Here is a 17,699-nt window from a genome sequence, read left to right as displayed (position 1 = left end):
CTGGGTTATCTCTCATGTATACATGTTATTAAACTGCTATTTTTCTGTTATTGATCTGTCCTTTGTCACAGAGAGTCCCAGTCAAGAACTACACGGGGTAGACAGAAAATTATTTTTCCTCCCCTACATACATCTTGGTTTTCACCAAAACAGTACTGCCCAAATTAGTGACCATCTCATTGGCTAGACAGCACTCTAAGTGGTTTTGACTATATCCAAAAATGAAATCCATCTACAAGGAAGAATATTTGTCACAGTTGAGCTATTCACTAAAACGGGCCACCAGGCCTGAGGTTAACCCAAAGAAGAGCTTCAAAGAGCCTTGGAGCCATGGAGCAGCACTGGAATACAAACAAAGCAACCGTAGTTCTTTATCTCAGCAGCAACAATCTGTCAAAAATACCTATTAGCTCTGCCACCTGCATCTCCCATGCTGCCCTGTACTCGCCAAACCAGTTGATTCAACAGGTGTTTTGTTTTTGTTATTTTTTTTCCATTTTGGGAGGCATCCCATACCTTCCAATAAATTACATTGTTGTTGAAGTTAGTCAGAGTTTTTTCACTCTTTTGCTTTGTTTTACTTGCATCCAAAGAACCATAAACTACCACACATGATTAAACTATGCACCTTTGCCTTTCAGTATTCATTGTTCTGTCTCTACAGCTATTCCAGTTTTCTATGTTCCATCTCCACAGCTTCCCCACAGGGCTTCTTAAAAACGGAACCATAACTTTTCATCTTCTCACTCTCCTTCCATTGACATAGTGCAGAATCAACGTTCCTCCTCCAAGACTGTCTGACTAACTGTTCATCGGTAAAAGATTAAATAGCCCTGAACTAGACTTACTCGGCTGTCTCCTAAATTTTAAAACTGGATATTGCTTTTATATCAATCTATTGTAAACAGAGTCCATTTTCAAATTCCTCTCGTTTCTATAAGCCATGAAACAACTTCATGAAATGGTATTCAAAATCTACTTCTCTCCAGTCTCAGATCTGTCAGCAGCTCTGATGCATTAAATAACTGAAAAGTCAACCACGATCCCGGATTCCCTAGGTTGTTTTCAAACCAAGAACTTTACTGGTGCCAAGACTAGCAGGAGTTCCTGAACTGGCCAACATTCCTTGAATTTCCTTTGAGAGGTAAAAAAAAAAATAAAAGGGTAGCTTAAAATGCATTATATAAGAAAGAAAGGTATGAGCAAGTTAAGGGGAAACTACAAAGGAAGCGGGCCAAGTCCCAAAATAAAAGGCAGGAATAGAAGACTAAAAATAACACACAGGGAAGTGTGCCACATCTGTAGGGGTCCCTTGCATTCTCCTGAAGCATTGTGCTTTTTTTTTTTTTTTTTTTTTCTCAAGAGCATGCTAATAATTGTGTGGAGATTTAAATAGAACACTATTATTTGCTCTTTAAAAATAGTCACTTCTCTTGTAGAATTGTGAGAGTTTCAAACGATATTAATTGAATTTCACTCATTGCAATTTTCTTTTTATGGATATCTTCAAGTTTGCTAAGAAGTTAGTAGATCTTCTTCAATCTCTTTATCTAGTCATCTTGAATAGAAAATGTAAAATATTTTAAGTATTTCAGTCTTGTGGCAAATTATTGGACACTTAAAATACAAAAAAAATGAGATTGGTTTTTATAATAACACGAATTATCTGCCATCTATGGAAAGCTTAAGATATGGCAGACACAGTGTTAGAATTCACTGGCATACCTAGAACATGTGCAAAGATTCTTACAACTTTGCACATGAGCCATTACCCACACTTCACACACAAGACACTGAGAGGCATTGTGGTTGAATAACCCATCTGAGGCCAATAGCTACTGAGTAGTGCAGTGGGTGAGTCCTGCTTCCCTCTGACTCAAAAACACTAGAGTCCTTGTCCTTCCGCAGTACTTTAAGATGATCAAAAAATATTTTTTTAAACAGGCTAATTACGTATAGTTAGCTCAGAGCCATCATTAGGATATCCGTTGCTCTCTTAGTTGGTTTTGCTTACTTTGGAAAACTTACAGTTGGATTTATATTTAAATTCCACAGATCTCACAGCTAACATAGGTACCATTCCTCCTGGGTATAAGGTTCATTTTCCACCACTTAATCAACTATTGGATTATTATGACAATTATTTTTCTCCCTCAGGAGAAATATGTTATGACAGATTTTAAGAAAATGAGAACTTCATATAGTGGGAACCATCTAGGAGAGGTCATTCACGATGTGTGTTTAATAATTGCTTCCAAGTTGTTAATTCCTGTTTTCTCTAGACACAACAGAAACAGGAAATATTTACCAACTTCACAGGTGTCAGGAAATACTTTTAAAACTGGTAGCCTGGGTCACCCGCTGAAGCAGATAGCTCTTCTGCGCATAGGTGCAGAAGGTACATTGTAATTTAAAATTTGGTCCAGAGAATCTAAGGATTCACAGGCATTGCTTCTGTTGAACCAAGGATATGTTCCAGAAGACAGTTGCAATGTATGCACATGTGCTTTGCAGCCTTTCTAGCATTTACTAGAAAACTAGAATTCTCTACATTTACTTAATTTGAAGCTCTATTTCCATATCTAACAATGTGCCAAGAAGAAAAAAATACATCTCAAAACTACTGAAATATAGGATCATGTTCTTAAGTCACTTTTTGTGTAGCAAACCACTGATTTGTTTTCATGTTGCAACCTACATTTTCAAAAATGGACAGAGCTTTTTTTTCCCAATTATAAAAGTAACTGCAAATTTTCAGAAAACGGCTAAAAATATAAAGAATAAAATGAGCTCCATTTTTTTCCTAATTATAAAATAACTGCAAAAATTTCAGAAAACAGCTAAAAATATAAAGAATAAAATAAGTGTCATTGATAACACCTTGATTTATATCCATTTAAATATTTTTTCACAAAAATAAGATTATTCATATGGCATTGTACCTTACCTTTTTTGCTTAATGTAAGCAGAAGTGCTTTTAGGCAAACTTCACTTAATCATCTCACTGAAATCACCATCTATGTCCATTCTCTCCCCCAAAACACACAAGTATCGACATACATGGAGTACACTGAAGGACGAGGCTGGCAGCACTCCCCAACCCCGCCCCACCCGGGATGTACCTGTTACTTGCACTACCATTGTTGAATTAAAAATATACCAAGAGATGTTTAGCTCCCACATATGAATGAGAACATGTGATATTTGTCATTCGGTTCCTGACTTATTTCACTTAACATGGTGTCCTCCAGTTCCATCCATGTCGATGTTAACGACAGAATTCATTCTTTACATGGTTGAGTAGTATTCCATTATATATATATGTATACAATATATTCATTATATATTATATATCTCATGATATGATATATATCATTATATATCATCATATATACATTATATATTGTATATACACGTTATATATCATTATATATCATCATATATATTATATATACACATTTATATATCACATTTTATTTATCCATTCATTCATTGATGGACACTTAGGTTAATTCCATATCTCTGCTGTTGTGAACAGTGCTGTAACAAACACTGGGATACAGGTATCCCATTGATATATTTTCCCTTGATTTCTTTTCCTGTGGATAAGTAAATACCCAGTAGTGGGACTGCTGGATCATATGGTAGTTCTATTTTCAGTTTTTTGAGAAATCTCCATGCTGTTTTCTGTAATGGCCATACAAATTTACATTCCTACCAACAGCCTTTAAATTATATTAAGTTAAATAAACCAGGCACATAAAGACAAATATTGCATGTTCTGACTCATATGTGGGAGAAAAAAGAAAAAGAAAAAGAAAAAGCTCATCTTATGGAAGTAGAGAGTAGAATGAGACACTGGGAAGGATTGGGAGCAAGTGGTAGGGACAAAGAATGAGGTCAGTTGACAGATACAAACATAGAGTTAGACAGAAGAAATAAGCCTTAATGTTGGATAGCAGAGTAGGATGACTGTAGTTAACAATAATGTATTGTATATTTCAAAATAGCTAGAAGAGAGGACTTGACATGTTCCCAACATATAAATATGATAAACACTCGGGATGGTGAATACCCTAAATACTGTGACTTGATCATTACACTTTCTACACATGTAGCAAAATATCACATGCACCCAACACTCAAGATGGTACCCTAAATTCCCTGACTTGATTGTTGCACTTTCTACTCATGTAGCAAAATATCACATGCACCCCATAAAAATGTACAAATACTATGTATCCATTAAAATTTTTTTAAAGCATACTGAGTCTGTTGCATTTATTCCCAAACCTGTTTGTGCAGTTATCTCTGTTATATAACTTAATTAAATATTACATACATCAGTAAGCTAGTAATGCAAGAGAATTGTTATTTCCATGAATATTAAGGTGAATGTTTTAGGGAAATCTGATAAAAGTGTTACTTTAAAAAAAAACAGCTGCTCTCAAATTAGGGGGAAGGGAGTCATGAAAATCTAGTAGTCCACACTCTGATTGTGGTGTAGTCAAGAAAGATGATGTGCACTCCTTCTGGCAGCCACACTACCTGACCAATGACCAGAACTGAGTATATGGTCTCTCTCTGCTTTGGAATTAACACATTGTACATCATCAGTCGTGATATAGGCACCTCATCATTTTCAATGTCTAAATTATATTCAATTCTTGGCTATACTGTCTTTTTTTTAACCAATGCTGTATCAATGACCTTTTCAGATTATTTGCCAATAGCAATTTTTCAATACTATAAAAATGTTGTAACATTTATTGTATATACATTCATGCACACTTTAACCAAGTATTTCCTTAGAATAAAATCATGGAAGTGGAATTTCTACACAAAAGAATGTATACTTTTTGGGCTGAGTGTAATGGCTCACACCTGCAATCCCAGCCCTTTGAAAAGCCAAGATGGGCAGATCACTGGAGGTCAGGAGTTCAAGACCAGCCTGGCCAACATGGCGAAACCCCATCTCTATAAAAATACAAAAACTAGCCAGGCATGGTGGCACGTGCCTGTATTCCCAGCTACTTGGGAGACTGAGACGTGAGAATGGCTTAAACCCAGGAGATGGAGGTTGCAGTGAGCCGAGATCGTGCCACCGCACTCCAGCCTGGTTAATGGAGTGAGACTGTCTCAAAAAAAAAAAAAAAGAATGTATACTTTTTAAAGCCTACATATGTATGTATATTTTTAAATATAGAGTATGTAAACTAAAAATTTTTGATATTTTCATTTTTAAAAATTAAATGACTACACATGGGACGATGTTAATTAGTAGAGTTTTCACCACTATGCACAAGATTGTATCACTGAATTTATTTGGATCTAGGTGTTTCATCTGTAAAATAAAAGGTTTAGACTAGATTTCCTTGGGGCCTTCTTCAGGAGTCCAATAACAGACTACCATGCATGCCTATATTCTCTCAGGGGCTGGGAAGTGTATCAATGCATCTATTTTGTGAGTGTTATGTCTCAAAAGTTGATTTAAGTGGAATTTTATAAACTAATTCAAGTAAGCAAATCAAACTATATCGTCACTACATAAAGTCTCTATCTTCATTTTGACTGGTGGTCCTGACCTTGGAATGGTGTCTCTCTAACCATGGGGGTGGGGCTTTGGGGTGAACAGAAAGAAACTCCTTTTGTAACTCTGTTTTCTCTTTAATTGCAAACTAAACCTTTGTCCTTCCCAGACAACCTTATGAAAAAGTGCTCACCTCCCATGCAGCATTCATACCCTTGTCTGCCTTTCACCCAATCTCCCCATGGACACTGCTCCACTGTGGTCACAAGGGCCTACCTAAGGACTCTGGTTCTGCCTTTTCTCTCCATGACACAGGACGCCATTCACTCTTCTTGAATGCTGTTTTTTTTCTATGAGACTATATTACTTGATTACTTCCCAAGTCTCTGGTTCTTCTACTTCCATCCTCCTTTTGTGTTCTTCCTCTATTTGTCCCCACAAAGTTCCCACAGTTTAGCCGAAAGTTTCTCTGACTTCTCAGCAGCTTAAACAATTAAGAATCTTCAAACAGGCCAGACATAGTGGTTCATGCCTGCAATCCCAGTGCTTTGGGAGATGAGGCAAGAGGATCATTTGAAGCCAGGCATTCAAGACTAGCTGGGCAACATAATAAGACCCTGTCTCTACAAAAAAAATAATAAAAATTTAATCAGCTGGGTGTGGTGGTCTGTGCCTGTAGTCCTAGCTACTCAGGAGGCTGAGGGGGAAGGATCAGTTGAGCTCAGGAGTTTGAAGTTAGTGTAAGCTATTATTGTGCTACTGTACTCCAGCCTGGACAACAGAGCAAGACCCTGCCCCCTCCTCCAAAATAAGAGTTTTCAAAAAAATTAAGTGTACCAGCTAGTTACGATATATTGCAATGCATTCTTTCATAAGGTCAACAATGATTAGTTTTGATCACCCCTTAGTTTATCTCCTTTCTAAACAAATCTAGATTTTCTTGTATCTCAAAGTATAAATCCCTAGACCAGCAGCATCTGCACCACCTGAGAACTTGTTAAAATGGAAAATGCTTGGACCCCACCTCAAACCTACTGAATCAGCAATACGTGTTTTAGCAGGGCTTTCAGGTGATTCTGATGCATGCTAAAGTTGGAGAACCACTACTCTATGTCAGGCACCCTTTTAATGCTAGGTCTCAGTTTAATGACTAGGATAACTGATGGGAAATCAGAAATAATCACTTCTCCCTCTAAATATCTGCGTGGTGTTGAATGACACCTATAGATCCTTTATGCCTAGGGAGACCAGGGTGAAAGAGGGAATAAAATGCAGGATGCAAGAGCAGTCCTCCCAAATTGCCTTTCACAGGAAATGACAACCTGGTCTGACTATAAGAATTACCTTACCCTTTTTGCTACCACTGGTGATATCCCCAATGCCTGAGGGAGAAGCACTTCCTGTCTTTGTTGCTTTGAACAATTCTATTTGTCAGATTCACTAACTTGTGTAGGCTCTCAACATTTTCAATCACCTCACAACCCAACAGGAAGGATAAGTATCTGGGCAGTCAGGGATCTGGCAGGCGAAAGGGGAGGAAAGGCTGTCTTCTTGAGCAGCTGCTGCTCTGGTGAAGACACAGGGCCTGTTATACGCTTTATTTATTCCATTCCTTCACCCATCCATCCTTTATTCATTCACTCATCCATCCATTCCTTTATTTATTCATTCATCCATGCTTCCACCAATCATCCCTTCAGTCATCCATTCATGCAATACTCATCCATCCATCCCTCTTCCTATCCATCCTTCCTACCTTCATCTATATACCTATCCACCCATTCATTCATCCAAGCATCCATTCATTCCAGAAATATTTATTGTGACTCAGCTTAGTTTCTCTCCAATATCAAATGAGATTGGGCCCATTGATCTATGGAATTTTCTTGTTTCCCAAGTGTTTTCTGGAATGGTCCATTGAAGTGTGGGAAGAAAATTTCAAAACTTCTATTTATATCTCTTATCTCTTCATTTAAAAAATGTCTAGTTTGAGTGTATGTTTTATAATGAACACAATATATTAATACGATAGTGAGTATATAGTTTGAAATTACATGGTCAAAAAAATTTTGCACTCGCAAAATATGCAGTCAGAGGTGTACAGATCCAAAGATTTTGGAGACCACTTCTATGAAGATTAGTTGTAAGACTGCAGAGCACTTTGGGATAGACAGGTCCTAGCTTTTGGGGTGAAAACCAGGAAGAGCCCCCAGTACCATGAAGCTGGGCAGCTAGAAAATATGCCTGCCACTCAGAGCAAATGGGCCCACTTTCATCTGATTTTATTGCCCATGGTCACACAAGTGGTTACTGCAGAGCCCGAAACAGAGGCCAGTCCTGCTCCAGTCTAGCTCTTGTTCCACACTTCCTCAAAGAAGCATTTGGACTGTGGCCCGGGCTTCAAACCAAGAGGGCAGATCTCTAAATAACCTCACTCCCTGACAGAGTAGCCTCAAACTTTCTCGCACATAGGTGAAAGTAGAGATTTTCAGTTAATAAAAATGTAAATATCTGGCATTCATGTAACTTTGTGTCTCATTCACACCCAATTCCTACCATCTTACAAAATATATTAATTCGAGCAAACAGGATTTTTTCTTATATAGACACTTTTTTAGCATTTTTATCAATTCACCTAAAATGTTTTCATAATTTGCCCACAAGGCTGAATGAATGTATACTGTTCTTCAATACAACACTCAAGCTTCAAAGTTGTAAAATAATCTCTTCTTCCATGGGTACCGAGAGGTTTGTCTTTGGCTATGTTTTCTAAAAAGTAACCACCTTCAAAAATATTAGAAAATATATGAAAATAAAATGCTAGTATTAATTATGAGTGGGAGCATGAGTGAGAAACCTAAAATGATAAAAGTAAAAATTGTTCAATGTTTTTAGAGCTGTAATCTTCAGTCAAACAGCTAACAACTGATTGAGATTTAATTATAAGGGGTTTCCTCACAGAACGTGGAAGAGTGCAAAGGAGCACTCAGTAGCTGTTTAATGGCAAAGTTTCTACCATTGAAAATGTCAAAATCCAGGAAGAGAATACAAAACAAAGAAGAAAAACTACTCTAAGTCTAGGACCTCAAGAGCCATCCAGGTAGCAAAATAGAAATGGTTATTTCAAGCCTTAGCTCTGCAGCTAACTAATGATGCCAACAGAAGTGTTTACCTTTTGTTGTTGTTTTGCAGAATGAGTTAATATATTGGGACCTACTTTTAGGAAGCTCTAAAAAATGAGTAGATCAAAAATGTGAGGCAGAGAAGCAAATATCCTGACCCCCAGTATCGATAGAAGAAGCTTATCCAGAGCAGAAAATCCTGTTGAAGAATTTGTCCTTTAATATGCATGAGAGTTCTTATTTATAGAATGAATTGTTAAAATAACTTAGCAATTTAACAAAATCACATATCAACACAGAGAAGCTGTATCTTGTTCTTTTTTATTGAACAATAATAAACTTGTCCTTTTAAAACAAAACCTAACAGCTCATGCAGCTTTACATTCAAAGGCCTTCCCGTACACATTCACGATCTGTTGGCCAACTTCAAGAATAAAATACGGGTAAATACTGAAATCATTCTTAAATAAGTTCTTCACTTCAAATAAAATACTTCTGAAATATTTCCTAACAACATCTAGTACAATAGTCCTGTTTGTGCTAAGATTCTTTCAAATATACTCCTAATTCCACTTATCAACCAAGTTTAAAAGAAAAAAATATGAAAATAAACTATATTTTAAAGTTGACATGTTTTCTGCTGAAAATTGACTCTTCTTTTCCAAACCTCCTAAAAAGTTATTTTCTACTTTAAATTGAAAATTCACCTAAGTCACGGCACTTCTGTTTAAATAAAGACCCTCTGTTGCTCATTTTTTGACATTTTTGAAATCCACAGTGACTCTATTTTTCTAGGTTTCTCTTACGCTTACTATGGCTATTATTACTATAATTACTGATAATAAATTTATCACGCCTCAGATGTTTGAAAATCTTATAGAGTCATAGCTTTATTCTAACCATTTTAAACAAATAATACTAGATTTCTTTCCTCAAGAGGATGATAAATATGGGTAGGGAGAATGACTTGCACTAACACATTTGTTTATAAAAATATATAAATATTTACCTTCATACACACACAAACCACCAGTGGGTAAAATACTTCTTAGGTTTATCTCTGACGTGGCATACGTTAAAGCCATTTGTGGAAGTATATGTGTTTCCTCTGCCCCAGAACCATCCTTCAGATACAGGTAACCTGGGAGCTACATCCGCAGCCTTTTGAAATTGCCCTCAATTCAAAGCTGTTTGTTACTCAAATTTCCATAAGCTTCAAACACTTTACTTCCTTCAGGGGTTTTCTGGTTGTTTTATTTTGACTTTTCCCAAAGTGAAAAAAAAAAAAAAAGTACAATTAAATTCTACAGAAGCTACCTACCAAGGAAGGGCTAAATATTATACTTCCCACTCCCACCCCCTCCCCACCTTCTCCTGCTCTTAACTCTTCATTCCCTATCTCAACACTAATGTACATCAAAGTCAAAGAACTAATGGGCTCACTGTGGTCTTCAGCTTTGCCTAGCTTCCTCTTTGGTTGACCTGTCTCCATGTAAAATTACCTAAATTGCCTTTTTAGTTCTTCAGTTTACTATACACGCACATTTAACAAATCTATATGCATTCAAAAATTTAACAAATACATACAAGTGTTCAGTCATATGGATGTTACGGATTGTAAGTAGCCTACTTTTTGTTTTCTGGATCCACCATGCATCACATTTGGTCTTCAGAAATTACATGTCCTTATGCTATAATCTAGAAAGTTCCTAAAATGTTGGCTGTGTGTTGAACAATCACGAAAATAGAGCCTTCTCTCAGAAATCGCAGCCGGGATCAGCGTGGATTTAACCATTTCCTCATTACGGGAGACCTGGCAACGTTCTCTTTCACAGCTTCTTCTCTCACAACATTGCCGTCTCCAGATGTCATGTCATGCTCTGAAAGTAGACAGAATACAAATCATGTTCAAACGTCTACAGCTCAAAGACAGCACAGTTTTGTTTTATTTTGTTTTACATGGAATTTACAATGAAATCTTTAATCAATTTAAGATTCCATACTAACTGTATTCACTGCTCTGTATCAGTGAGCACCTCTATATACAATAGCACCCCTTGAATTACTTCTCTTTGTATACCTATCATCACCTGACATTATCTTCTACATGCATTTGTCTCTTTTTCCCCTGTATTATCTCACTCCACCACTAGAATTCCAGTTTCACAAAGGTAGGGACTTTATTTTGCTCACTGCTATATCTCCAGCACTTAGGACAGTGCTTGCCACACAGTAGGCACTTAATAAATACTTATGGAATAGGCAAATGTTGTACAAACAGGTCTCAAGTTAGATTCTTACACTAACTGGTATGAAAGACAGATTAACTTTTGCTGCATCTGGAAGGCAAAAGGCAGACCAATGGGTAGAACTTTCATAAAGACACTTCTCACTCTACATATGAAAAAAGTTTATAATATTTGAAATTTGCTAAAATGAAATTTTCTACTTCTAGGAGTAGTGAGGTGTGCTTGCTTTGGCAGTGCACGTTCTGATATGGAACACTTTAAGAAGATTAGCGTGGCCCAGCAGACGACTATATGTAAGTCCATGAAACATTCCAGATCTTACTCCCCCAAGACACTCCTGGACAAAAAGTTACTTGTGAATTCCCAACTTGGGAAGCTCACTGCCAAAAAAAAAACGCCAAGTGGAACACTGGGGACAGGAAGCACATTTGACAAGAGTGCCGTAGCCAGCAGGTGGAAAGGTGGAGAAGACAAGCTCGTGCTCTGGGGGTCCTAGTGCTGGTGAAGCTTGCAGCCATTTAGCCTGCTCTCAAAGGCTGGGCCCAAACAGGTTTGTGCAGAGGTGATGTGAGGCCTGTGTCAGAAGTGAAGCCCAAGCCTTATCCTGTAAACTCCAGCGCATGAACCTGGAAGTCTCATGTAGTCTCAAAGACACATGTAGACTACAGAGGCCCCTAGACTACAAAGGACCTCTCCAAGAGGTCCTTAGGGTATTCTGCTCTCCATCCGGGACCCAACTAAGGTTTACCAAGATCATACTAATAATCATCTTTTGCTGGTTGCACCTTTAGCTAATGAAAGGAAATGCCCTAGGTCAGAAAAGAGAGAAAACTGACCGCTTTTTTCAAATATTTCTGATAAGAATCTCAGTGCCTAACTTTGATGTGGAAATATTTTTGTAATATTTTTGTAAAAATTTTTGTAATTTTGGTGTGGAAATATTTTTGTAATTTTGATGTGGAAATATTTTGTAAGTATAATGTAAGTATTGTTATGGGCATCACCATACTTAAAACTAATAATTCACTTGAAAACATAACATTTCCCCTTCGTTGTAACATGTTTAGTTGATCCGTACATAAGAAGGAGGTAAAATTAGAAAACAAGTACCTTTGCCAAATAGTTTATATTTTATTAATTTGAAGTGCAAAAGACCAAAAACAGAAACTAAATAACAATGGACTTGAATTGTTATTATAGTTGTGGTGGGAAAAAAAAGTTTATAGTGTGTTGATACTAGCAGTCTCTGTGACTACATGTTGGGATTATTATTTATTTGTTTATTTTTTATAATTTAAAATATAGTTTTTAATTGACAATAATTGTATATATTTGGGATACAATATGATTGATATATATTTCCACTGTGGAATGATGAAATCAAACTAAGTAGCATAACCATCACCTCACATACTTATTTTTTTGTAATGGTAACATTTAAAATTCATTCTTTTAACAATTTTGAAATATACAATAATTATTCATTTCAGTCACCATTCTGTGCAATGGAGGCCTAAACTTTAGTGATGCATGTTGCTTTAAATGAGCTACTTTCAGTTTAATGGAACTCTCCTGTACTAGCCATCTATTCAACAAAATAAACAAATATGTACATAGCACCATCTCATAGGTTGTGCATTTCTCACATTCTAACACCTGTATAAGAAATACACATGGACTAACAAGCACCACACGAATATTACTACAGTTTCATTCATTTCCAAAATTTCAATCACAGATACTATTTCTTATCCTCTCCAAAATCCATAAAAACACACACTTGGAATTATTCCATTTAAATGCTTTCATTTGGTTAAAAAAAACAAATGTTCTATATTTTCTATCTTGGCTCTTAAAGCTTATCCAATAAATTCCTCACAGTACTTTTTCTATGTGAAGTTAGGAGATGAATAGTTTTGTCTAGTAAATACATAAAACAGATCACTGAAGAATTTAAAGAACTTTGTATAATATCTCAGTTGGTTATTTTTTATTACAGATTTTTGGTAATTAATCATATTTATCCCCCTATAAATCATATTTAAACTAGGTAAACTTTATGATAAATTATATATAAACCTCAAAATTATTGATGGGCTCTTTTTAGAAAACAGCAACAGCAACCAAACTCAGCTACCACCCACCGTTCCCCCGAGTAAAGCAAAGGAAATAAAATCATTCCAATCCACGTCTTATTCTACTCACAGATATTTTCTAAGTTATTCACACTGAAATGAGGCTATTGTTCCAATGCTTATAGCAGAATCAGTGCTTACCTGTGAGAGAAAAAAATCTGTTGGAAGACTTGGTTACTGAATATTGGAAAAAGGGGAATTTCAGGCATTTTCCCGTCCCCCTGTCACAGATGCCCGACTGGCAGTTGCAGGTCTCTCTGCAGTCCATCCCGAAGGTGCCGTAGGGACAGTCTGGGGACAAACGAAAATTGGAGAGGGCGCTGCTTGTTGTAAATACGTCTCCATCCTAACAGCCCTGTGTGCATAGCCTTACAATTTGAACCAACCTCATGAAACTTGAATGTAAAATAAAATCCAATTCTCCAAACCCAGGATTTGAAAGTTGAAACTTTGAGTCATAAATATGAAATCACACATTAAGACCAGATAATGGATGCCTCAGGCTTAGTGGCTCAGCGTCATGATGTAAAGTTAAGTTGAAGACAGCTATACACAGCCAGTCTCCTTGGACCTGTCTTCATTCCGGTGATGTTCTGCTTAGATACCAATAAATTCTCACAGATGACCTCTGAAACAGCTCAGCGAAGGTGGGAAATTGAACAGACATATATGCATCAGCTCCTCAAGGAGTTTTAAAAATGTGATGCTATCTTTGAATCTACTGTATTCACAGATAATTTACTCTTTTAAGTGTATAGGAAAGGTCTTCAAACTAACCAGTGAGAGAGCTATCATCCTAGCTCACATTAAGCAATCAATCCTCCATCTGCTCCAACCCCCATCAAGTTCCTTATTTGTCGAAACGGCATGTCATACAACTTGCCTGACTCCCTCAGTAGTTAAGAGGGCTCACTAGTAAAATCCTCTGCAAGGCTAACATGCAAGATGCTAAATGAGCAAGAAAGCTCGGGGCTTATACACCCTGAAGGTTTGTACACCTACCAAGAACTAGAAGTTTTTAGAGCTCCAGTGCTCACACTTATGCCAAAACATCCTACATTGAAATAAAGAGGGCAAAATCATTTATTTAAAATGCATAAAATTATTTAAAATGCTGTTTTTAGAATAAACAGCATCTCAGTAGACTAACCAACCTTTAAAAGTCAGTAGAATAGATATAGAATATTCTCTTGTTGTGAAAATACCTTGTAAATGTACAATCACAGGTGGGTAAAGAACAAATTGTGAGCCATCTGAGTCTCTAGCAGTCAGTACTCCACTGACTGACCAAGTAGATCATCAATGAGATATCTTTTTATTAAAGAGATCTAAGCGTGCTCTTTTCAATATGGTTCAGATCACAGAGGAACCTGGTTTTGAACACTGTTCTCTTTGCCGGGAAGAAGAGATCTTAAAAAGGGATCCTGAAAAGGCCCCTTCCAGAAAAGCACACAGGATTGGGATTTGACTGTGCCTGCAGTGATATTGAAAACTAAAACTGTAGCCAAATTCCCAGAGATACTTTTAATGTATCCCCTGATATACTGAACAGTGCTGGGCAGATAGTAAGTGTTCGTTAAATATGTGTTGGCTGCTGATTGTTAATCCAGACAAGATGTTCACAGACATCTGAATATTTAGAAGACATTTGGATATGCAGCTGAAGTTTACAGTTTTCACGTGGATGTTCTTTTAAAAAGCTGAAGAAGGGAGATGGTGGCAAAATGTATTATCTCCATCTCGAGTTATTAAGGCTCACAAAGTCTCCTATTTCCAGCAGAGAGAAAAATGCTTAAAACTAGATTCATCAGCAACCTGAAGAAAGCCAAAAAGAGCGATCTTAAATATCTTTTTAGTATCTTGATCATTCAGTAGAATACTACAGTGCTAAAGACTCCAGATGCCACACAGCTTGTTTCTTTGCCCATATGTAATGTACATTTACCATCACATGTACAAAGGCATATTATGCCAAGAGAAAAAGCAATCCACTGCATATACGTGCTATATCATAAGTATGATTGTGTTAACCACTTCCTCCCTAATTTCTTTATGTGAAGTACTGTTTTCTTAGTCAATAAGCCCCATAATTTACAAAATATATGGATCCTATTCAGCTGAAAGAAACATGCATATGTGTTCACCAAACAAAATATTTCCTCAATATTCTATTTCTGATTGTATATAAACAAAAATAAACTGAGCAAAAAATAAAACTCTCCTAATACTTTAAGAATTTGTTTTTTAATTTTGTATGTCTTGCAAACTAAAAGATGATTAATTTACACATTATATGTCTAAGAAGTAGGAGAATTAATGAAATTAGCACAATACTGGATAAATATCATTCATAAAAATGTATTAAATACATAAAACATAATAATTATTTAGAAATTTCTCAGTCCTTTTTATAATTTCGAAAGCTTCCTTGTATTATACAACTGATGGATGGGGTTATAGCATGTGTTGCTTCTTAATAATAGCTCTTCATAATAAGATCATGAGATATCTATAGGTAGAGTATTTTTAAATCATCATTCTTTTTATTCTAAACATTTTTAAAATGTTAAATATTTTAAACTACAGTTACTATGTTTAAAATAATTTCTATAAATACTTAACTACATTATTTAGCTAAAATTTCAACCTGACAAAGTTTTTCTTTAAGTGTACTAGTGGTCAACCTCATTCTTCACAGACTTCCAGTTTTTATTTTTCTTTATTGTTATTTTTCCTTGTCTTAACACCATCTGCTATTTTTCCAGATGACCAAAACCTTTATAAAGTCAGATGAGGTTTGTTTTATGCTTCAGGGGACCCTCTTTGAAGAATGAGTTATTTTGTTAGATGACTTAAGCTCACTCTATTCCATAAAGTGCATTTGTGTTTATCAGAAATATTTGATCTTGAGAGTGGCCCTCCATCCTGTGGACCCTTTCAAGATCAAAGAGTCACTAAATCTGGGGACTAGAAGCCATTCCAAGAGGTTATCTAGTGCAGACCTTTGTAATCGCTGCCTCGCAGAGGAGAGAGCACCTAAGCCATCCTTAACAGATTACCTGTCAAGTTTCTAAAGTTTTCCAGAAAAGGAGCCAACGAAATCTTCCATTGCAACTTTCTTTTTGCGATCTCCTAAGGCAATGAGTAAAATGCCACATTTCTTTCTGTGCCTTCCTGCACACTGGTTTCAGTTGCTACTTGCAGCTATCCTTCTGTCTCTACCCTTGACAATACCTGCGTAGTGCCTTGTCAAGAATCCACCTGCCTTTTCCCTCTTACTCTTGAGGAGCAAAGCCACCTCACTTCCCAAGCTGGCTAAAAGCTCTCAGCGTGCCCCAGGAGGGGAGAGGTAAGGGATCACTCTTTACCTTTGCAGATACCAAACTCTTCACCAAAAGGATCCTCCCCATTAGAAGGCTGACACCTCAGCCCCGGGCCACACTTCATGCCATCCATGCCTGAGACTGTGCGGTAGCAAGTTTCTCCCCGCCCTGCAGCACACACCCGGCAGCAGCCACAGTCGTCGAGCACTGTCCTCCTGCAGCGCGGGCTGCTTTTGCACTCACTGCTGTCACAGTGTTGAGGGCAATCCACCGCATAATTATTGCTCCAGGCGGCCACCAGGTGTGCAGGCACGAGGAGCGTAGTCAGCAGCAAGATGCTCTTCATGTTTCCAAGCTGCCTCCGGCTGGGCTCCCCTGTCATGGTCTTTGCTGGTGGGAAGCAGCCGTCCAAACTGGTAGCTGAGCCTCTGCCTACAAGTTTATGAGTTTTATACACTGGGTTGCCCGCATGCTTTCCCGTCATCAATTTCCTTAACCCAGCAGCAGCGCTGTCCTCCTGCCAGGCTCTCTTGTTTTAGTTTATGAAATCCAGGATGAAGGCTGGATTAACACGCTGCTGCCATCCAGGAATTGAAAAGCCCAAGCTGATGTCATCTGTTATGTTTAGATGGTTGTTTTGCATGAGGACTGAAAAACTCACTCACATCCGTCTCAAGGGCCCAAGGACGTCTGTGAAGGAGGGATAAAGAAGGTCGCACACCCTCCTTCAGGACGGGAATTGTTCTGACCCTGGCATATCACTTGAGGTGTAGCTTTGTCTCACAGCCTCTATAGTCAGGAGGAAAATGATATCAACATGAATCATCAGGACCGAAGAAGCTTCTTCAAAAAAAATAATAAACATTTGGTATTTCCCCTCAATAAATAGCCATGAGATCATTTGAAAGAAGAAAGGGTTATATTGTGTCTTTTCAATACTTAGAAGAAAGAAAATATTTTGATAAAGATATTTTTTAAGACCCTCTCTTCCTTCCTCTCACCCGTCTCCTCAAATGTTATTTCTAAAGCAATTCATGTCACATATATCTAAGTCTATTGTAGATGTAGCTGTGCTTCCAGTAAAATGTGGAACTGCCTCTGAGAATTTCTTTTAAAATCAATACAAAAAGCCACAAGAGAGGTAAGATTCTTTCGGCACTGCTTCTGGGTTACTAAATTCTGGAAAAACTTATCAGTTGGACTTTTCTGGTCCAAAACTTCCTCAGGGGAAGGCTCATCCATCACTAAGTCTGCTTGTCCAATGATCGAGTCCACCCAGAGCTCTTCCCCTCACCTCCTGGCATCTATCATAGCCCTCGCTAAAAACTGCCAAGCATGGC

At 37.3% G+C, this 17,699-nt stretch overlaps 1 protein-coding gene across 1 annotated transcript; it reads right to left on the bottom strand.

Moving 5' to 3' along the window:
* Window positions 1-8,956: 8,956 nt before the first annotated feature.
* Window positions 8,957-17,130, bottom strand: LOC105499379 (endothelial cell specific molecule 1). The gene is made up of 3 exons (XM_011771927.3): window positions 16,405-17,130; window positions 13,178-13,327; window positions 8,957-10,532 (listed from the first exon to the last, which is right to left on the bottom strand). Exons 1-3 carry the CDS (start codon window positions 16,841-16,843, stop codon window positions 10,429-10,431), a joined length of 693 nt encoding a protein of 230 aa, XP_011770229.2. The 5' UTR covers window positions 16,844-17,130; the 3' UTR covers window positions 8,957-10,428.
* Window positions 17,131-17,699: the final 569 nt, after the last annotated feature.

Source organism: Macaca nemestrina, chromosome 6 (genome assembly GCF_043159975.1).
Source record: "Macaca nemestrina isolate mMacNem1 chromosome 6, mMacNem.hap1, whole genome shotgun sequence".
NCBI lineage: Eukaryota > Metazoa > Chordata > Mammalia > Primates > Cercopithecidae > Macaca > Macaca nemestrina.
Note: the sequence above shows the minus strand (reverse complement) of the source record. Positions and strands in the feature narration are given on the sequence as shown.